Below are 23,657 nucleotides of genomic sequence, written 5' to 3'. Positions count from 1 at the left end.
AATACCCGACTTCAGAGAACTTATTTGGTAAAATCACCTCCTGTATAATTGAAAGTATAAAATATAATATTATGTACATGGTTCTATTATATAATATTTCAATAATTTCTATGACAATTCTTCAATATTTATTCATACCTTTGTTTGTTTGTTCGTTTGTCTGTATTTTTTTTTTTTCAATCCGTGTGTGTGTATGTGTAGTTTTCAGCATTTTTTTTTTCATATCTTCTATAATCATTTTTCATTCTTTTTCATTTTCATTTTTTTTTTTTTTTTTTTTTTTGTTCATGATATATAACAACAGTGACTTAATAAGTAGGTATATTACAATTATATATTTCAACGTACTGATCGCGATTCACAAATTTTCTCAATGTCTTTTTTTTTCTTCTTCTGTGACGTTTTTGAATCCTCTCATGCACTCTGTCTTTTTCTTTTGTATTATGAATATTTTTGCAGGTGATTAGTATCATTAACATTATACTACTTGTTTTATTTTTTGCTTTCTTCATAGGATTTCAACCATCACTTATGATACACTTTTATTTATACTGCAGTTTTATTCTTCATTCTTTTGATTTCGATTTGTTTCTTGATTTTTTTTTAATTCTTTTATCAACATTCACTTTTAACATGGTCCTATTGATTTCGTTTTCTTATTCCATATACCGCCTATACGCTAATCTTTTTTGTTTTTCCTGATTATACAGATAAATAATTACATTTATACTGGAAAACAAAGAATATGACGAAACGAGACTGAAGATAGATGTAAGAAAATTTAACAAAAATCGATCAAATTCGACTGAACGATTGAAAAAAAAATCCAATCACATGTTATTTCTTTACAAAGACAATTGGTGAAGAAATGTTAAAAAAAAAGTATCAGTAGAAAAAGTAACAATAAAGGAACAAGTGCTTCCATTTTTTTTCTCAACGTGTCAGATGGTTCGTATTACCTACAAGAAGTGCACGACAGTTAATCTGACGAGAGAACAAAATGAAGGAAAAATTGAGAAACAAAAAAAAAATAAATATTTGCCTACGTATTATCATAGATAACGTGATTATTTAATCTACATTCATATATTTCACAGAAATATTTACATGGCATTCATTTTCTTGATTATTTTTTTTTTTTTTTTGTTTCTTTAAGTACCGATAAAAACTTACATATTACTGACGAGACTATATAATTTCAACAAATCGATTATCGCGCTTATTGTTACCGTTATTATTACTATTGTTGTTATTGTTATTAATATTATCATCAATGGATATATGTATGTAATTCAAACTTGCACAGCACAGATTTTTCTCTCTATCTCTCTCACTCATTTTTCTTTTCTCTTCAATTTCCATAGAAAAGAATTATGATACTTAACATTTAATTATATTACGTACGTCTCTCTAATTATTATTTATACTCACTTATTCAGCAGCTATTTTGATGATGATAATAATTTTAGATTAATACAATAGTCGTGTAATGTTACATCGTTATTATTACTATTATTATAATCATTATTATTATTAATATTATTATTTTCTTATCTGCGTGGTTCCATCCTACGTCTGAGCATTTCGCGATTAAATTCTCTTATCGATTTATCTATAGATATACCACACACATGTACGCGCGGTGTACATTGTTTTAACGCGATGAAGCGTAATGAGTATCATACGTAATGTATGCGCATATATTACTTGTAGATGGAAAAAATTATATACGTTAAAACGCGTCATCGGTGGAGAGCTCTATTTTGTTAACTAAAACGATGCTGTACATAATTTCATTTTTTTTCGGTTATTTCATCCCCCGTCCCCCTCTTCATCATTTTTTATTTTTTCATTTTATTTTCTTTATTTTGATTTTTCTACTAGATAGTTAAATTATCAGGCACTCCGTTGAAAAATATTTCCAACAAGAATAATTATTACTTTGTTATTTTGACCTTAATTATCTTTGGTACCGCGTTTCCTCGTTCGTTCTCTTCTGATATATCTTCTTTTCTTCATTTTTCATTCGTTTCCCGTTTAATTTTACTTTTGTTTTAGGTTGTGTTATTTATTTTTACTCTTTCCCGCAATGCGTACCTGTAGAATAATCGATCGATCGTACAAGTAATTATAACATGTTTCATTTAAACACCTACCTAGTTTATTTGTATATAGAAATAATAATACGTCATTAGTAAAGATAATTACTATAAATTAATGGCACAAGATCGGTTGAAACTCTTTAACTTCCGTCTACACAATTCATCATCATCATCATCATCATCATCATCACCGCTATCTACCAATTATTCCTGTCTTTCTTCTGTTATCCTCTTTTTTCTGTTTTATTTCATTTTTCCCAACTGCTTATCTCCTGTCAACGTAAATATATGTATATATAAAGTTTCTCTTTATCTTTTCATAGAATATACTCATATAGATATATGTAATATATAATATAAATTCTTATCTATGGTAATACTTAATTTTATGCTAAATTATAATTTTATATTTTATAATTAGTATTTACTTATATATTTATACATGTACATATATTTTTTCTTCTTTCTTATTTGTTTGTTATTTTTATTTATAATTGTATTTACAAGAAGTTCATTTTATTCACAAATGAAAAGAAAAAAGGAAAAATTGTATGTTTGAGTGATGTAATTTATTGATCTCTACGGTCCACCACGTCCCAGAAAACACGACTCAAAATTCTCCTGATTCCAATAATAATAAAAAATCTCCTCGGTTCTTTCACCCCACGACATCAACTCCGCCATTTTTCGAACTCGTCTAAAAACAGAGAAATTAAAAAATACGAAACCAAACACTTTCTTACCTCAGCATTTACAGTAACTGATCATGTATATTACAACTCGTTCTGTACAATTCAAATTCTTTCGCTCTTTCCTGCTATAATTTATTTATAATTTTATTTTTTAATTTTATTATCGTTTAATTGTTTGTTCGATTTTCAAAGAGATAGTGTTCTGAGGTACTCGCTAATAAATAATTACCTATGACGTATACAAACACGAATGACGATAATAACGATTGATTAATTAATAATTATTTACAGTGGAAATCGGATCCCTTCCAATTTAAATACATAATACAAATGTATAGAGTTTTACGTTATATTGCGATGTGATACGATAACAATAACAACAATAAATATAATAATAGCAATAATAATAATAATTACAATGATATCTAATAATAATTATATCATGGACAGACGTATATTCCCCTTGCACTGCAGACTTCTCGATTTTATTTCATTCCATTCGATCGATTGATTAATTTTGATTTTAAGTTTTTTTCTTTGTTTTAAATTCTTCTCTCAATTTTGTATTTTATTCATCTCTTTTTTTCTCTCATTCCTCTCCAATTAGAAGCAATATTTTCTCGTAGTAACTTCTGGTACGGGACTCAACGTGGGGGGCCTTCCCTCTCTAAGGGCTGCCCCCTCTTCATGTCAGCCGTAATAATAACTTTTGTTGGCCATGGTTCTTTGATTATCGGAACGTAGAATTGTGTGGAGATTATCGGTTCCCACCATATGATTCCCTAAGTCAATTCTCACCCCATGAGCGTTCGATATATGATGATGATGTTGCTGCTGCTGCTGCTGCTGCTGCTGCTGTTGAACCAATTGCTGCTGTTGCTGATGTCCGTGGAGTAAACTTCCGCTTCCGATGTGAGAACTATGTACAGGAGTCGGCGCCATTATCGGCATTCTTGCGTCCGAATAATAACGGTCTCCGTGAAGACGTTCCGCTAATTGCGTTTCCGGAATTCTAATAGAAATACACAAAAAAAAAAAAAAAAGAAAGAATGTAGCAGAGTTGAACAGCGATTTTTCCGCAATTCCTTCTTTTTCTCTTTCAATTTTCCTACCGCTCTCTTACCTCGAGTCCTGCATGGGTACGGGAACGGGGGTGGTGAGATCAATGTCGGCGTCGATCTCCGATATATCGTCGGTGAAACCGTTTGGCAATGCTTCGTTATTGGCGTGAAATTTGGCGTCTCTTTTCGCACGATGGCGGCTCACGAGAAGACGACCGATAACCAAACCGAGGAACAAAAGTATCCCAGCCGTCACCGATACGATTATGTAGAGATAGAATTTCTCCTGATTTTCTGTCGGAGAATTGATCAAATGTAAATTGAAAAAACAAATTTCGTCTTGTTCTTCTTACGTCATCGAAGAGACGTTCAATTATCATGATAGGTTTAGATAAATGGGTGTAATATATTTTAGAGTTAATGAATTATTAATATAAAATAATTTAAGATGATGAAAATTTGGAAAAATTTCAAAATACGCATGTCATCGTCATCCCTAGTCATTACCTTAAATCAAGAAACACTCTACGTCAAAAAATGACAAACGCATGCAAGAAGAAGAAGAAGAAGAAGATGAAACAAAATAATTAAATAAAATCAAGAAGAAAAAAACCAAAAAGGAATAAACAAAATAAATGAAAACATTCTACACAATTACTGCGAATATAGTAATGCGTAATCGATTATTTCTTAATGTTTAATACCACATCGCAGAATTAATTTATAAAATACTGAAATATTATAGATGCGATAAAAACAGCAAAAACGTCAGCCATAATGTTTGCCTCGTATAAACCCAATGCTACATTCCCTATATAGCCACATGATAATCAAAATTATAATAAATCTGATGATAACGGTAATAGAGAGTGAAAAGTTTTTTGGAGGTCGTGTAAAACTTCACCCTCATTCGACGCTCTAATGATCATCATTTCCCGTGCCAATGAAACAAAGGATAACATAAAAACGGGGGTGAAATGTCCGATGGGTAAGGCAGATTTTATCAGGGGGATGATTCACTCGTTATCGATCAAGGGTTATTTTTATCGGTCGGTAAAAATCATTTCCAACGCTACGTGTACGCATAAGATAATCTTATGCACAGGGGTTGTTTTTCGGGTCTTGAAGCGAACTTCCCTGTCTACCGTGGGTAGAATTTCCTATCTGGCTGTATCGGTGGCCGATAACGAGGGTAGTTCGACACATTCTAACGTTCTTTGTATCTTTCTGCTCTGTTTTGTGCAGTTTTGTATTCGTGAGGTGTGAAATTATGCGTATCCATGTGTATACTCACTCGATATGAATGCGTAGGCATTGATCCATTCGTTAAGATAGCCAACGACAATTCTTTCCTGCTCATCCGGGAAAGCGTAGATAACTGTTGTGCAGTTCGTTGGAAATATATTTCCAGCTGTAGCTGTCTCCACTTTACCATTACCACCCCTGTCACCCAACATCATCCCTGGCGTCTCTTCGGTTGGATATTCTGTTATCTTGTTCCGTTTTATCTCGTTTGTACCGACAGTGATAATCTTGTATCGCGAATCCACTGTTACATCCCCCGATCAATGACAGAAGCGAGAGAAAGAAATTCAAAAAAATTTGAAAAAAAAAATGAAAAATATATATACCAAATTAAAACTAAAAAAAATATTCACAAACAATTAAATGGGTGAGCGAGAAAAGAACAGTTTTGATTACCAAATGATTCGTATAATTATTTTTAACTATCGAGAATGGAGGAGCGTGTATTTATAAATTTTTATTAGGTATCACGTGAGCATTACGAGTAGAACAAAGAAAAAAGTAAAAACGAAACAGAAACATAAAACACGGGGATATTTATATAACTGAATTACATAATGTCAAAAGGGAGGCGTGTAACGTGTTTTACGGTGGGTTTTGTTCGCCTTTTTTTGTTCCGCTTTCAATGCAATTCGTTTGAATTTCGAACGATTCGCGAGACGATCGACGGAGGCACAGAAAATTTTTACGGAATAAGAAAAAAAAAGTATTTTTTCAACCCACGTTCGATGAAGACGACTGCGCGGTGGTTGAAAGTCGACTAGTTCGCGTTATCTTTTCAACAAAGTTACGTGAACCGAATGAATTCGTAAATACCTTCAATGATTCAGATAACGTTGTGGGTACAGTACCCACTGCTTCGAGTGGGTGTTACAAAGTTTTACACCAACTGCGGAGTCGATCGATTCGCATAAATTTGTAACGTTAATTCTACCCAAAAAGTCAGACGCACCGCACAAGCCAGATTTCCGTCATGTGCAGCATATTACACATGTTTCCGATAGTTTATATTTGTGAATTGAATCGAATACGCGATTCACCAATTAAATTCAATCGTGTATCGAACCAAATTGCATTGAAAATTTCTATTTACACAATCTCATTGGTGCACCAGCGCACGATCTGCAGTGGATGCTAATTTTTGTGCGAAAAACATTCAACCAAATATCTAATTATTATTTTATTCTTTCCCCGTTTTTTCCACAAGGTGTGTATGTACAATAAAAGAAGAATTATAAATTACTTCAATGATGATAACAACAACGATAACTATGACAATAATTAACGAGTATAAAATTTACTTCTCGTGTGGGTTGAGAATTTCATTTTTAAATTTTATTTGAATTATTTGAAATTTTTACGAACGCGCAATCTCAGGTACAGTTGCGTCGATCGGTAGTAAGCGCGTGTGAAATTAATTACTGTATGTTCTAGTCCGAAACAGGTGTGTTAAATGAATGATGACATCGATAATCCCATTTTTGTTCTTCGAAATTACGGTGGAAATCCGCAATGCAAAATTTGTGGTAATAATTGTGTGGTTTGTAGTTTGAATATACGGCACAATTTTTCATCGGGTTTGTAATTTTTCATAATTTTACAAGCACCGCCAGTTATACCTACTTCATGATACCTGCGTACGAAGTTATCAACATCTGGACTACAGCAGCGGCGGTGATAAAATTGAAAAGAAAAAAAAAACAACAAAAAATCAACGGAAGACACAGAAAAGAGATAGAATGAACCGCGCGCAGTTTAATTTTAATTCGAAATATCAATGTGATCATTGATTGAAAAAATTGAATTACTATCGCAAACTGCTGTACATGCGCAATCGAAAAATACAAGCGAATCAATCGAACAAACATGCTACGAAAACCATTCGGGATTTTCAACTGGGAATTGATCAAACGATTTTGCACTGACTTTCAAACGATGTTTCTCGACGTACCTGACGTTCATTCAATTTTGGTATTTAATGAACCGGAAAAAAACGTGTGATAAAGAAAAAGTAACAGTTGATTCGATATTCCTCATAATCGACAATGTCGTTGATAATTTTTTTTCCTGAGCGCGATTAACTTGAAATACTTTGCGAAACAATTTTTTACAATTTTAATCGTTCGTTATTCATTTATTAATTCAATTTTGATTTCTCTTCCCGCGTCGAATCATACTCTCACACCTGACGTGACGTAATACCCGCATTTTGATTACTTTTTCAAAAGCGTCGAAACGAAGAGAATTGATAAAATTGCGGGGTGAATTTTTCCGAGGTAGAAAATCCAGGGCTTTGATAATAATAGTGACGGATAACATCGATAACGATATTATCGATTCATCGATTGGGTCAAGGACTGGATAGGTCATTCAAAGGGATGAGAGCGTGAGTAATACGGTCTTTGCGTTGTGCGGTATCGACGATTGCGAGAATACTGTTTGAAAAAATGCATCGCGGAAATCTGCAATTTTTTTATCTGCAGTAAACCTAGTTTTTCCTGCAGACTTGAAAATTCGTCTAAAATGATCGTTCTCTGGTTGTATAATCGAATGAAGTATCGGTGCGGGATCGAAATCCAAGAAGAAGAAAAAAAAAACTGAGGGGAAAAAAAGAAAAGCTCAAATTGTCCCGCGTTACATTATAACCGCCGAGAGTTAATAAAGTAGTTCGTTATCGGCGAAATAATTGAATTCTCTTATCCTCACATTATCCCACCCTATATATACGTGTATATATATACACTAATTTAAATTTTATTGTATTAAAACGAACTCGGTGAAATTTTATACTATATTTCATTAAAATATCACCGAAGATAATTCCGCAGCGACTACGACTGTCTTCATTTTATTTTTGCAATTTTTCGTCTCACCTCACCGGTCCGGATCGAATAGAGAGAAAAATCGAAAATAGATGTTTGAAAATAATTCTCAATCGGTACCGATCCGGATTATCCCGTCGTTCAACATCGATCGATCTCGAGGTGCACTTTCAATGTTTGGTAAAATTGTGAAAATTTGTCGCGATTTTTTATCTTCTCGCTGGACAGTATAAAAATCACAGCGAGTTAAGCGCGTCCGTATATCTGTATGGTTGGCCTGGTTCTTTCTCGTCTGATTTAATTACCACTTCGCTTTAATTAAACGCGTGCAATGGTGAATAATTCAAAAGTTTGCTCAACTTCGTTGACTGGCCAACGTCTACGGGGATTTTAAACCCGAACATCGAGAAGGAGAACCGAAGGAATTTTTATACCCCTTGGATTCCGTCATTGTAAAGCGAATTCGTACTCGAGTTTATCTCCGCCGTTGTAAATTATGTACACGTACGCGACGCGATACGGAAAATTATTTAAAAAGCAAACGTAAACGGAGCTCAATGGTAACAATAATTTTTCAAAACGAATGTCGAGAAACGGGGTAATTTCAAATGATATCGTATAAAAAATAACGAAAGTCGTCGAAAAAGTTGTTACGTTAATATAATGCGAAAAATTTGCACAGGTACAACAACTGGAACGATAGCTTTCCCAACTCGTATAATTAATTCGATTGAAAAAGCTCCGCTCGGTTCAAAGGGTATTTTGCATTTTTTGCATCACTTATTTATCTTTTTTTCTCTTCAATCGAGTTGAGAAGTTTTTTTTTTTTTGCTTCGCGTACCGCCGAGACGAAGTTGCAGAACAATAAATCTGTGGAAATTTTTTTTTTTTTCTCAAATTATTAAACAAGGTTGAATTCGACGTCGGATGTCGTCGACCCGTACAGACGATCAAATTTCCAACTAATTATCCAAGTCGTTCTGGCACCTTTCCCAGACTAATCAAGGAGACTGGATGTGTATATAATACGTGCATACGCTACGGCATATATTTATATAGGGGGGACAAGGTAAAATATACATACATACGTATATATAGGTATACACCTATGTACAGAGAGCGTCGGGGGATACCGTGGGGGGGGAGTAGTGCGTTGCGGGAAAGATAATTAGTCCAAGACTCCCAGAGGTGTCCCGTGAGGAGAAATGAACGAGGAGGTCCCCGGGATCTCTCGGCTCGACCATTGTCCGAGTATACGGTATACTACCTACTCCCACGGTTACGGGAGACACGGTATACATATATATAAAGCATATCCTCATCCACCGCGTATAATATTGTGCAGAATCACTAACAATAAAACTACCGCGTTCTGCACCCAAAGAAAATTGCCTCATAAATATTTCATTGTCGCAAGATCGTAGCCCTTCCGGGGGAAAACGTACCCCGATACATACCACCTATGTGTAAACGTATACGTACATAACGTATGTACAAATACAGAGTCATGTATACATAGCCGTTTTCGTTATGTACATACATTCCGTACGTGAGGTAAGATGAGAAAGATGAGGAACCGAGGAGCAAGATGAACCGACGGATAGTAAATTGATGATGGTATAGAAAGGAGGATGAGGATATATAATAATAAGAGGAAGCTTGAAAGCTTCGAGAGTCTAAAGATCTATGTATAGGGCGAACGTCGCCCCCGCGAAAGACGGAGAAGGGGAAAATCCTAGTGAAATAATGGATCCAATCTAGGGAGACAAAAAAAAAAAAAAAATGGAAAAGAGATGAAAATAAAATATATCGAGATCAGATCGGTACGTCACGAATCGAAAGGGCGTAAAGCGAAAAGGTCTTCGAAAATAGAATATAGAAAAAACGTGAACGGTGTTTTTACCAAATCTTTGGCGAACTTAATAGCTCTGGCTTATCCGAAAAGCCGAGTAAACGTGTTTGTAGTTAGGTTATTATATAAAACGTATAGATACAGGGCTGCAAGAGGGTATAATAGGTCGAGCGCTGTAAGAAGAGGAAACTTCAGAAAGTCCTTAGGGCCGAAAACTCGCGGCGCCTGTACCTGCAGCACCCCCTATAATCTTCCTGCCCGTTTCACCTCGAGAGAAAACGCGAACTTACAACGTAGGACCGGGACAAGATTTAAGAATGCAAAGCGAGTAGATATTTAACAAACAAAGATGTTTCTAAGCCCCTTTAATTAGCAGAGTAAAATATACCCGGAACTTTAATACCCTACCCCCCCACATTCCCCTCAAAATTTTCAACGCCAAAAACCATCAAATTAATCCCTTTGATACTTGTATGAAAACGAGAAAAATACAAATAAAAAATCGCACAGAATCTTTTGAATTTTTCTAAAGATCTTTGCACTCCGTAGAGTAGATCTTTAAATGTTTAAAAAAAATTTTGCGAATCTAATTAGACATATGGAATGCGCCAATTAACACGTGTACATCCAGACATAATATTACCATGAAGGATATGAGTTATATAACTACATTTCAGCGGACCATAAGGTATTCCCTCGGCATCGCGTGCCGCAGGATCTCAAGGACGTGTACGACACGATATTAAAATACGTCTGCGTTTATACGCGTGCTTCTCGCTATGCTTTTTCGACGAGGGGGAAAAATTTCGCCGATTCTTTGAATATCGTAGGAAAAAAAAGAAAAAAAACGAGGGCTGAATATTGACTGCGCGTATGTACGTATAGGTGGAAATATAATAATCCTTCGAGTTTCACATTTTTCTTACCACCTTTTCGTCCCTTTCCCTGATATATTTTTGTTTTTTCCTCCAAATTTTCAACGAAAAACGCGCGAGTAATATCGGTCGAACAAAACGGTGATAAAATACCGACCGATTTTTTTTTTTAATATAAATATACTTTTTTTTTCTCTCTCTCTCTCTCTCTTTGTTTTATCAACGATGAGAAACAGCCGCGTGTATAGCCGATGTTGTATAATATGCATTGTACGCGTATACCGTATAGTTTGTGCGGGAAATGAAATATACATTAAACGTTTCCATGCATTTAATTAAGCGCGATAAATTTAAAGCTCATCGTACCGTGCGGTGCTGTTGCAGTTTCAAACTTGTGTTTTACTTTACGGTAACCCATATACATGTATGTATACCGGTACACGACAAAGTCCAGGTCAAACACATCTACCGAACGCCACAGGATCCCCCCGTAATTGTTGCGACGCCTTCCCGAAATTAATTACCCGATATTGTTTACAATTATATACGCCAGAACTCCGTCGTTCACTTTTCTTTTTTTTTACCCCCCCAGCCGACGCATCGACGTGGAGAAAATTCGTTCGAAATTCAGTGCAGATCGCGTTACGATGTAATGAAAAAAACTGAAATCAAGTAATACCTACCCTACGTGATTGTAATGTGCGGGTACGAATATGATTACATTTCGAGACGTTACACAAAAAGAGAAACGATCAAATAAACACAGAGATTGCAAATTTTTGATATTGAAAATTTCATTCCAAAGACACACGCACACACACGTCATGCTGACATAAGAGAAGGAAAATAATTCTAAAAACACACATATGTATATATTTATTTTTTGTTAGCAGTTTCGATTAGGGAAGGGGGAAAAAATGTGATTTGGTTTTTTTGTGGGGGGGTTGGGGAATCTCATTGAAAACTCACCGTCGTTGTTGGTCCTGGCTCTCGGCGGTGAGGAACTGACGGTCGGCCCATCGCGAGAGCTGTTATCTCTCGGCTGAGGTTGCGGACCTTCCAAATTTGGACTCGGGCTGAATTCAGCCCTAAAATCGGCCCTGTCGAAGCCCTCCTCGAACTCGTCCACCAAATCCATTTCGTCAGCCTCTACGGCGCCCTCGTACTGCTCGCGAAGAACCTTTCTGGGCACTGGAAAAAAAACCGAGAATGAAGAAAAATTTCGTTAAACTGGCAATCTACTCGCTGAAAATTTATGGTGTTTTTTTTTTTTTTTCTCACACAGCGATTTCGAGCTCTCGATTATTCGATGCCGAGCGATAAGATTTCCGCTAATCGCGTGGGAGGTAGTTTAGGGAGAGGGTTTTCATTATTTGGTGGTTGAGAAAGTCGATGTTTGACGATCTTCTTTTCTAAGGGGAGCTTATTCGTCTTCTCCCTCAACCTTCTGGGGGCGTACAGTGTCCGTAACAAATATGGGAAAGAAGCTTATAACCCGTGTTCGGTAATTCTGGAAGCAGCTTACGATATTAATACCGGCTAAGGGGTGAGCGGTGGTTGACGCGACCTTGCGCCACTTTCATAACCACCGACCCCCTCCTTATTTCTTTCGCTCGCACTGCTCTACCTCCGACGACGTGCGCGAATATAGCTCTATATAGGAAACGATGGCCGAGCTCGCGGCAATTCCAGAGGTTGACCGTAAAATCCACCCAACGCGCGCCCATCCTCGGCTATCCTTGCAGATATACACGCGTATAGATATATATATATTTACGTACCTACGTATATACCTGTTCCGACGCTCCGCAAACATCTCTCCTCTCCACCACCACCACCACCACCACCGTGGATCTCCTTCCCTACTACGTAGAGAAATTTATTCCATCCATGCTAACCAAAAACGCCCTTGGGCCCTTTGCTAAATTTTCGGTCTGCGATAATATAGACGCTGCAGGACACTCGAGAATGGTCAAGGAGTTATGTAACGTAGACACTCCGTATATATACCATACAGGGATACGTACACATATTGTAGGGATATATGGTTCGGCAGATCTTGGAGTTTCCTAATTTTGTTTTCTTCGCCTTTTTCTTCCTCCATCTCGTGTCGAGAAACGTTTCGTTATATCAATTATACACAGTGGGTATGTGCGCTTGGAAACACGTATGTATAAATGCATGTGTGCATATTTAAATGGTTACGTGATTGGAATTCCCATAATCAAAATTTCTGGCGAATTAGAGATACGGTCGGGGCACGCGGAGCACCTGGAAGAAATGAAAAGCTTCAAAGCTTCCACATTCTCCACGTACGCCGTAAAAGCTATCTGATATTAGGGAAAACGGCGGCACGAGGACGACCCAAATTGTGGTCTCGGTATGTCTATGCGGTTGCTCTCAAAATGTTACCTGCTACGCATTACCATTATTACCTCCATCACCGCGATTGCCTGCACTGTACGTAAGTGTGGCACCGACCGAAAAAGCGACCGAGTGACAAAAGTAAGGCGTACCGAAAAGAAAAGAGAAGAAAAGAAAAAACAAAAAACAGAAAATGGCGCAAACGTTGACGAAGCAAACGATTTTGAGAAATTCGAATCCGCTTTTCAGCGAAAACAACCAAACGATTTGATTGAACTACACGTGTGATCCTTGAGAAAAAGAAAGAAAGATAGGGTTTCAGCAGAAATATGTAAAGGAATATGAGAGGTGAGAATAAAATTTTTCTCAAAAAGAAAAGCGGATGAATAGGAAACGTGAGATGAAAAAACGGGAGAAAATTCTTCGACGTAAGAAAACCGAGAATAGTGCGGTAGTTCGTTGTTTAGGATTATTGCGAATCGTCGAGCTGCGAATGACATCGAGGGTCGCAAGAAAAGAAAGAAATTTCTTTTTTTTTTTTACAATATAAAGCAAAAACAACGGCCAGGAAGGTGAACGCGGTGAAAGAAAAGGAAGGGGAGGAGAGTAGTGACGAAGAAAATAAAACAGAAAAAATTGAAGAAAAGAATAAATATAAAAAAAGTAAAAAAGAAAAATTCACCGGCTCCGAAATGAATGTAATATAATCTTTGGGTTAACAAGATTCACGAGGTGCTCAAAGCTCTGTATTACGAAAAAAAAAAAAAAAAAAAAAAGAAAAGAGAGGGAATAAATAAATTGTAACTATGAAAAGAACGAGAGAAGAAAGTGACGAAGTTAAATGCCGAAACATTTTCGCTCTCGGGTATAACGAAAAAAAAAAAAAAAATTAAAAATGAAACAAAAAAAAAATTAAAAATGGATATAAATAAATATCAGGGAGAATGACGAGAGAACCGAGAGAATTAACATGAAAAAATGAAGAAGAAGAAGAAGAAAAAAAAAAGAGAAAGAAAAGTACAACGAGGGATTCTGTGCAGAACACAACGGTTCGCGGTTTGCGAGTTTCTAAAAAAGAGATGATTCTTTAGATAAAAACCACAAGTCGAATAAGGTCGCGGCGCTATGAAAATCTCATTAAAAACCCTAAAGAATCGTGATGTAGGTGTGGCGTTTTAAATTTTGCCACTTTATACACAATAAATTTAATGAAAATATATTTTTTAATTAAACATTCTCCTGCACCGCTGCCGCGCCTCCCTTTTTTTTTTCTTTTTCTCTCTATTCCTTCAAAGAATTCTGGATAAAAATGAGCTCTTATTAAATTTAAATGTGAGCGTTGCAATAAGTTCTCTTTTTCCTTGTCTTTTTTTTTTTATTTTTATTTTCTCCTCTTCTTTTTTTTGCTCCGCATGTTTTCCCCCCATTATTCGCATACGGTTTTATATAAATATCCCCGAGCGGTGACCGAGATAATAAAAATGAAAAAAACCGATTCTTAATTCAAATCGTCGACGTTCTTGTAACCGTAATTCACGTACGATATGCACAGCCGACGTTTTCGAAAATTGTGGTATACAAAAAAAAAAAAGAAACAGAAATTGAAAAAAAAAGCCGCCCCAGCCCCGCTGCGATTTACTTTGCGAGAAACATATTACCTAGAATATTATTTGAGAGTGAATTTTTATTCAGAGTATTTTTTTCCTCGTCCTTTTCAGCCTTCTTCCGTTTTTTTTTTTTCGTTCATTTTTTCTTCTCTCAACGACTTTGAATCTCCTACCCCCCGTTGAGTGCAGCACGCCTCTTTTTTCGCCGCCCTTTCGGTATAATGCGGTAAAGAATTTTTGACAAACCTCTCAGGGGTAGCGTTATAATTCCCTTGAAAAAAGATTTTCTCAATTTGCTCTTTCGAGTATCCTCATATTTCGTATGTCAAATGTGTGTACACGTTACATTCGTTATTCGTCAGTTTGATTTCGCACAGGTATACGGTGTACGTACGCAAAGTGATATCGGGAGTAATTATAGATATCGGAGTCGATCAAGTAATTAACTTTGACCGATTTCCGATTGAACGTTTTAATCAAACCGTTGAATTATTAACGGAACGTTAACCCCTCTAATGAATCGCGTATGACCCGACCGATATTTCGAGGTTTCTTTTTTTTTGGTCCGCTCCGAACGTCGTGGTGATCCTTTCTCAACAAAAAAAAAAAAAAAAAAAAGGATTAAAAAGTTACATCCCGTCACCGGTCCGTTCGTTCTACTTTTTGGTTTTTTTGCTAATGAAGTTGCGGGAGAACGAAAATAGTTGGAAAATCTCAAAGGAGAGGGACGCGAACGCAGGCGGGGCTTGATAAAGAGGAGAGGAAAGTGTACAAGTTTGTAAATCCAAGTACGGAGGGGTATTCCGCAGGGTTTCGTTATAATTATTCCCCAAAGTCCCATAAGCGAGAGATATATCGCGTGGCCCGCGAGTGTACGGGATGCAGGTATCTAAGGTCGGAGTAGATTACACCTATAAGGTCCTCTCTTTAAGGACCGACTGAACTCTACTCTCCGTACACCGAGGCCACTCGAGGAGCCCTAAATTCCATCGGCGAAAAGCCCGGCCATGCAATCACACGGAGCACAAAGCCCGAAATCTCGAAAGTACCGGTGAACCCGGAGACGCCAAAAAATGACAGAAAAAAAAAACTATAGAAAAAACTACTACAAGGACATCGTTACGCAACGCGTGTCCATTACGTACGAGGGTGGATCGTTTCGTTTCGCGGGTTCGTCGAGGGTAGGAATTCAGAAAATTCGAAAGAGGAAGAAAAAAGTGGGTTACCTACTTTCGAAAGGCGAAACAATATAAGTTGGAAACGCACGAGGGAACACGGCTGGCTCGCTGGTTTTTTTTTCTTCTCCATAAATTTTTTGGAACAAAAACCAGAGAACAATGAATCCGTTTTGAAAAGCGACGGGCGAATGGGGTGGTTCTGAAATTTCCGATTTTCGAATGAACTTCGGATCCTTTTTTCACTACTATCTGGTGCAAACTCGAATCGGAAAAATTTTTATGAGAGAAAAAAAAAGGCGAGAAAGAACGTCCACGTGAAAACGGATCCTCGTTCGTACGTTTCGTGCGAGAATCAAGAGTATCGTGAACGGCAAAATTTCATCTCCGTAGAAAGGTATTTTCGGTTAATATAATCGCGCGTCACAATAGCACGCTGTATTATCAGATATGATGTAGATTCTGAAAGGAGCTCAATCCAAAGGATCGGGTTGGCTTCGCGTGGCTTTTAAGGATCGAACGCGAGGGTGGAACGTAGACGGCTATAACGTAGTTTGGTACGGTGGTGCAGCAATAGCCTGCAGCTGGAGTTTCGGTGCAGCTGCAGACCATATTATTCCGTATAGATTACAAACGGAATAAACGGACTTCTGACGATATCTTCTAGCAGTTTCGAAACTCGGTTAATTTTCAAATAATTTATCGTCCTTAATATCGTGGCAAACTGGCTCAACAGTTCGACTCCAATATTCCCGATTAACGAGCAATAACCCGTACACACACGTTGTACCCGCAAAATTCCATACACCGCACTTGCGCCCCCTCATTGTAACGGTGATTAAAAATTCCGATTATCGTAATCGTTAACCGATCTCGTTCGGTGAAAGGACAAAAAAAAAAACGTTTATCGTTCACTCCGACGGATAAAATTTCGCAAATCGGACACACGAGTATATATTTACCGTAGATACAAGTCGCATATGTATACGTACGTACGTACATAGGTATCGATTTACAATTTCGTTAGCAGTTTAAGCCGAAGTAAGTTTTCTTTCGGTTACAAAGTTGACATACTTGCTCGTGTGTATTCGTACACACAATACGTGTGTCATGTATTTCCCCGCGTGTACAATACAAAATCCATTGGGAAAAGTTCTTCCAAGTGGATTTCAACCGATCCTCGCGCGTAGCACCCGCGTATTTATTGTCGCCGCTCTTGCGCCAAAGGATGAAAGCCGTGTGCACGAGAAGAAGGAGAAGAAAAAAAAAAAAAGGAAAAGAAGAAATCAAAAGCAGAAAAAAAAAAAATGAAAATTCATCGCACAAAGGATTTCACGATGTACGTGAAAAGCGTGTGTGTACCTAGTATATTATATTATAATGATGATAATATTTATCAAATTTACCGAAGTGGTAATAGAAAAAAAAGGAACGGAAAAACTACCCTTAGAATCCATTTGTTCTTTTCATCCTTTGGAATAATAATAATAATAACGAGAACGATATACTTTTTCATAAATAAAACTTTGTGGTTCGATTGAAACTTGAAAAAAAAAAAAAAAAAATTTTATCAATTTTATAAAAGCAAAGGGCAAAAAAAGCAATTTTTCAACCTCAAGTTTTATTGTACCCACGCGAACGACAAAATTCAAAATAATTCTCCGGGTACCTCGCGTTTCAATGTTGAATTAGACGTGGGGAAGAGAGAAAAAATTTTTCAGCAAATTAGTTCACTTGGGAAAACTTGGGGTAAAAGGTCGACATGAATGATAATAATATGTGTACAATGACAGAGGGTTTTTTTTTTTTTTCTCTAGTCGGGGTGGAACGAAGTTACGCTGCAGATGTATAGGGAGTAAAAGCATCTCCCGTTTCGTTCAATATTCCACGTTAAACAATTCAACGTATTCAACAATGTTCTTCATCGGTATTCGTCCCGGTCGCGGATACGGAACATTGTTTGTACCGCGGAAAGTGAAATACACGATACGACGTAGTTGGAATCAAAAGCAGAAGCATAAGCGGAAGCGGAAGAGAAGCAGAAAAGAAAAAAAAAAAAAAATAAAAAGAATAGGGAAGAGGAGGTAACGCGGGGGATGAGGTAGGTAACTGCGGAGAGTTCGGTTTCAGTCGGCCATTCGTACTCCCCGGTTTCACCGAACGTAACATAAATAGATAAGAGCTAACTTGCGGGGGATGGGTTTTTTCGGAGTTCAGCGCGCGCTCGCTGAAAAATCTGCAGTTCGAATCCCAACGTTCCAAACCAGCGAAATTCTCGTCCGACGCGATCGAAACGTAGAAAAAAAATCAAAGTCCCCATCGCTCCGATCGTTTAGCGGCAGGGGTAAAACACCCCGCAGAAACAAGGGTCGTCTGGAGTGCACATTACGCCTAGTTACACGCGAGGGGGTTGTTTGACACGAAAAACGAAGGAGAGCGAGGGTGGAGTGCAAGAGGGTAGCGTAACGCCGGGTCGGAGCTTTCCTCGTTTCTTTGATCGGGACTGACCACCACCGGCTGGAAAAACGGGGGGTGGTTTCGCGTCACGCGGTAACACGTCGTTCGTTGTGTGCTCTCGATGTACACGTGAGCGAGTTCATCTTCACCTCTGCCGGATAATAATAAAGTCAGGATTATCGCGACAGACACACGCGCGTGTACGTGGGGAAGAAGAATGAGGGGGAGCTCTCGTAGGGCCGGTTGAAAGGTGGTAGGGTCGTCCAGAAATTGGGAGAATGATCGATCGAAGAAAGGAGGAAGGAAGCGGATACGGCGCGTGGAAGAAGGAAGTTAGTTAGTTATAGTCGCGCGATCGGACGTGTCATTCGGAGTGCAAGTAATTAATTAATCGTTAAAGCTTTTCGCGGGATGTGGTGAGGAGTGTGTGCACAACGTGGACTTCATAAGGCGGTTAGACGACGCGAACGAGCGACCGGTGAAATTGACTAATCAAATTTACATCGAATAAACACCGAACGACAATATAACCGTACGCCAAAGACGCCGGCGTCTTTTGATCAAGAATTTCGGCGCGCGATTTTTTATTTTTAGTTTTTTAGGTTTTTTATTTTTGCCTCTTTTTTTTCTCTCTCTCTCCCACATTTTTCCGGACGCGCGGTTCAAATTTCCGATCTTGGAAGAGATCGAATTTTTTTCCATTTCGATTGAAAATGACATGGATGATGATTCGGGTGATTAGTTTTGATTAAAAATTAGATGACACGTGTAATATCTCGTTTATACGCGGTGAAAAAAATTCGCAGAGTTTTTAGTACGTGTATGTTTGTGCAGAAAAGTTTCGATAGTTATCGCCGTTGGTGGTATTCGAAGAAAATTTATCGGCTTTTGGTTTCAAATGGGTTTTTGGCCGGGGAGGGAGGGGGGGTGGAAGAGGGTGGAAGGGGGTGGTTGTAAACTTGGATATATTACACACGGCCTCGTTTACTTCATCTCATCCCCCGTGCTCCTTTCTCTTTTGAAATGCGTGTATATTGTCATTGAAAATCTCTATCGGTAGCTCTTCGTCATATTACACAAGTATTAGAAACTCCGAGATATCGTTGAATTTCATCCTTTCAACCCCCCGTGACTAACGATGCTTTATTAACATATAAAATATAGAACTCGACTGCCGCACCCTGATTTATGAAAACTAGATATATTATCCTTTTCCGTTTTTCGTATCACGGGTATAGGTATACATACATATATCTTCATTCGCAAATTATTTATCGCGTCGACAACCTTTTATAACTCTCTTATTTTTTAATTCCCTCGTCCGTTCGCACAATATACACGTTCGGATGGAAAGAAAATTTTTTGTGCTCCGAATTAATCCATCAATGTCTTTTTTTCTTCTTCTTCTTTTTTTTTTCTTTTTTTTTTTAACAAATTACTCCGATTTTCTCATCCCTCCTCACGCCTCCGCGAAAATAACAATAAAGCTTTTATTATCTCCTCTCCGACGTATAATACATATATAATTGAACAATTTGTCATCTTTGAATCTAATTACTTTTCTATATCGCGTACCTATGTACCTACCTACATAGTATATACGGAGATCAATTTAACGAACAAAAGATTTTCCGTCATATAAATTTCTCCGTCTCATTCTTCAGATCCCGATGTCTTTCGACTTAGTTTTTTTTTTTCTCTCATCTTTGTGCCATTTTTCACCTTTTTTTGTTTTTTTTTATTCGATCGAATCGAATATGTAAAATCAAAAGATATTTCTCAGACGCTTCCGTTTCTCATATCCTCTCCTTCGCTGATCAACTTTTCTCATCTCTTGTGTTCATTTCATTTCAGTTCACTTTTTTTTTTTTTCTATTCCGTATTTTTTCCTCGCTCTATTCTTCTTCTATTCGCGAGCGTTTCTGGTTGTCTCAGTTTCCTTTTCCCGAGTCCACCGGTGTCGCTGCTGCCGCTGCTATACACGGTTATACTGTTGTTAACGTTACTGCAACCCTTCAGCCAAAGGATATCCAATTCAATTCACGAGTCAGCGGCGGAAAATTTATCGCACGAAATTTCGCGCGAATGCAAAAGTCCCTTTTTTTGCAAATAAGGTCACGAAAGTTCGAGAAAAAAAAGGCCCGTTTGCCTGCCTACGCAGATTTCTTTCCATCACTTCCGAATCTGGTCGGCGAGGCCACCCCCAACCCCTAAACCCCCCCCCCCCCCTTGCTTTGACACCCTCTTCTTCTCCACATTTTCATATCCCAGCTACAGTCGTTTCTGTGGAATTAACTTTTTCCTTTCTGTTGTAGAAACCAAAAGAAAAAAAAAATGCTAATAATGATATCTGAAGATAGAAGACCCGAGCGGATTTATATTAAAACGGTATGAATCCTTTGAGAAGCGAAATGTGAATGCGACGGAGAAAGAAAAACCGAGAGAGGGGAAAAAAAAAATTTGTTTTTTACGGATGAAGAAGCGATTAACAGTAAAACTCGTTCGACTATGGCGACGATGATTTTTTCCCCTTCAGGGAAAAAAGGAAGAGATGAAATTCCACGGGATCGATAAAGTCGATCCTTTTTTCCAACCCCGTTACTTTCGGAAACGAAAAATCCACGGCGAATTGAAGATCGAATTAATTCAAGCGGGGTAATAAGAGTAAAAAAAAAAGCTTTTAAAGGGTTCGAGCGTATTTGAGTGGTCAGCAAACAGCCGGTGACGTGGTCAGTTAGAGTTTAAAATGGAAGTTAATTTTGTCCAGAAAATAGAGTAACAAAAAGAGGAAGAAGCACAAAATAAAAATCTGACGGACGGACCTTCGATTGCCGAGGTATTGAAAAAACACTTTTTTTCAATAAAAATGAAAGATAAAGTTTTCTCTTAGTTGTAACACGGGTATAAGTAAGGTTAAATATGTGTACGAGCAGAAAAGTAGGTACAGATATTCGTCGCATAAAAAATTTTTCCCTCGAGGTAGATAAAGAAAGAAAAAAAAAAAAAAAAGGTAAAAAAGAAAATTTTAAAAGTGCTCGTTGAAACCACCTCATAAGCGCCCGTTACGTTATTAAGAAACATTTTGCATATATAAATACACATATGTATACGTACAGAGGTATATATGCATGTAAAATGTATAAGCTGTAAAATCGGTGTACATAAAAGCTGAGGGTAGATGTATATATATGTACATGTAAATCCAAGAGAGGGCCGGTTCTCCCTTTCGGTACTTACGGTACGTGTACGTTGCAGAGAGAGCTTTCGTAGGCGTACGAAAAGCACAACGTTTTTTTTTTTCTTTTTTTTACATGACGTTTTCTTTCTTTTTTTCTTTCTTCTGATTTTTATACTTTCGCGAGTGGCACGTAACTTGCGAGGAAAAATATTTACCTCTCGTTAAACAGCGACGCGTTTGAGCAGCCGCGATAATATGAAATAAGGTGGTACACGCGCCAGAGGGTCATAAATATACGGGAAAAAGGAGGTCGGGACAGAAACGGGGTGGAAAAAACGCGATTCGATATCGGAAGAGAAGAAAAAAAAAAAAAAAACTTGTAGAATTTTAGAAAACCAGTCGAAGAAAAGGGATAAATTTGACGCTTGATTTGGTTTCTGATTTTTTTTTTTTTGTCTTTTACCGGACTGCACACATCCGCAATTATTTGTGAAAAATTTTTTGGCGAGTTCGTTTCACGTGGAACGTTCGACGCGGGATTTGCGTCCGCTTTTTTTTTCTATCGTTTCGTTTTCTCTCTTTCCGTTCTTTCTAACAAATGCCCGTTATAACGAGGGTATAATAATGATGGATTCTCGCAAAGCTACGAAGATAAAAAAAAAAAGGGGGAGATGGGAAAAGAGAGAGAGAGAGAGAGAGGAAGAAATAAAAAGCGAAGAGTGCAGGAACGCGGGATACAAAAATTAAAAGATTTTTCAAGTTAGTTCGAAGTGCCTTCCGTTTATTTTATTTTTTTTTCTCCAGCCAAAGGGGCGGTTTTTCATTTTTTTTTTTCTCTTTCGCGTAGCTTCCGGAGGTTTTCTAATTCGGTAAGAATTATTGTAAACTTTATTACCGTCGATCCAGCCCGAGGCGGGCCAACCGATGTACGAATTGAAACAACCCTTACTTTACGATTCCTGATATTTTTTTTCTCCTACCGCCGTATCGTAATTGAGAAAATTTCATTCGTTTCCACACGTTTTCAAGGGAGATAATTTATCGTCAAATACAACGGAAGTATGATGCTTTTTTTCCGGCCCCTTCCGGAGCCGGGAATTTTCGTTTTGTTCGTCGATTCGAACGTACGGCTCGTCGCGAAGATTAAATTCAAACTGTTTTCGTTAACCTAATTCGAATTAAGGCATCCGTAAATTTATACAGTCCATTGATCCGATCGGATGATCAGATCAAGGTTCCGGTCGGAAACTGTGTCGGTATGCAGGTTTAATTAGACTTTAAAATTGAACGGGGTATATATACCAGGAGATAGCCCAGATTTAGAGTCAGCCCGAGAATGAGAGGGAGAGAGAGAGAGGGAGAGAGAAAGGGAGGGATTCGCGAAGTACGCCCATGGCGATAGCTAGGGATAACTAAGGTCTGATCCCGCAGACGTGACCCTCTCTTAACAACGAACATATGCATAAATTTCACCCCGCTATACGTGTCCGGAAAATATCGGGGAAAGGTTAAATTATCCAAAGATGGTTGACGAGAGATGATCCACGCGCTTGATATAGAAAAAAAAAAAACAGTCTCCCCGATTCGATTATTTTTCGCGAGTATAAAACTCGCGAAAATAGTTTACGACGTAATGTCGATGTGTAGGGTAGTAAAAAATTTGTCGGGAGTAGAGTTATCTGGAAGTCGGAGGTATGCCGAAATCTGGAAGTTTGGTCCTGGAAAAGAGTCCGTACCGCGGTCGTTACGGAGAATCTAGGTGGTACGACTATAGCGGAGGAACACTTACTTAAACGACAACGAACTCTACTCCTCCTCCTCCTCCTCCTCCGCTCGTCGTCGTCGTCGTCGTCATCGTCATCGTCTTCGTCTTCGTCGTCGTTTCGAAGGAAAGACGTCTCCGCGTTGTACCTACTATCCTATACCTGATTACTACCACTGCCGCTACTGACGGACGGACTACTAGAATTCTCAGCGAACTAAATTTCCATCGTAAAACTGAGTAGATAGCTTCCAGCAATTTTAGGGATCTTAAAGTTCATTCCGTCCTCTTGCCGCCTCCGCCCTCCGGCCGCGTCTCCTTTTTTCCGAGGAGTCTGAACCGAGATCGAATCGATTTTTCGAACTTTCGAACGTTCCGGGTTTCGGAGTGCTCGCGCAAAGAGGA

General features: G+C 37.9%; 1 protein-coding gene across 5 annotated transcripts in view; it reads right to left on the bottom strand.

Annotated features, from left to right (window-relative positions):
- Positions 1-247: 247 nt before the first annotated feature.
- The window catches only part of LOC105684890 (protein eva-1 homolog C-like), a 68,941-nt gene continuing 45,531 nt past the window's right edge, over positions 248-23,657 (bottom strand). For 3 of the 5 annotated variants that reach the window (XM_012398594.2, XM_048656377.1, XM_012398595.2), the window contains exons 6-9: positions 11,679-11,900; positions 5,150-5,404; positions 3,918-4,149; positions 248-3,806 (exon numbers count right to left, since the gene is read on the bottom strand). In XM_012398594.2, the coding sequence (XP_012254017.2) occupies positions 3,485-3,806; positions 3,918-4,149; positions 5,150-5,404; positions 11,679-11,900 (1,031 nt within the window). In that variant the 3' untranslated portion in view covers positions 248-3,484. The remainder of the gene's footprint in view (positions 3,807-3,917; positions 4,150-5,149; positions 5,405-11,678; positions 11,901-23,657) is intronic. The other 2 variants (XM_048656378.1, XM_048656379.1) reach the window with 2 other exon arrangements.

This window comes from Athalia rosae, chromosome 6, assembly GCF_917208135.1.
Source record: "Athalia rosae chromosome 6, iyAthRosa1.1, whole genome shotgun sequence".
NCBI lineage: Eukaryota > Metazoa > Arthropoda > Insecta > Hymenoptera > Athaliidae > Athalia > Athalia rosae.
This window is presented reverse-complemented; position numbering and strand designations above follow the sequence as displayed.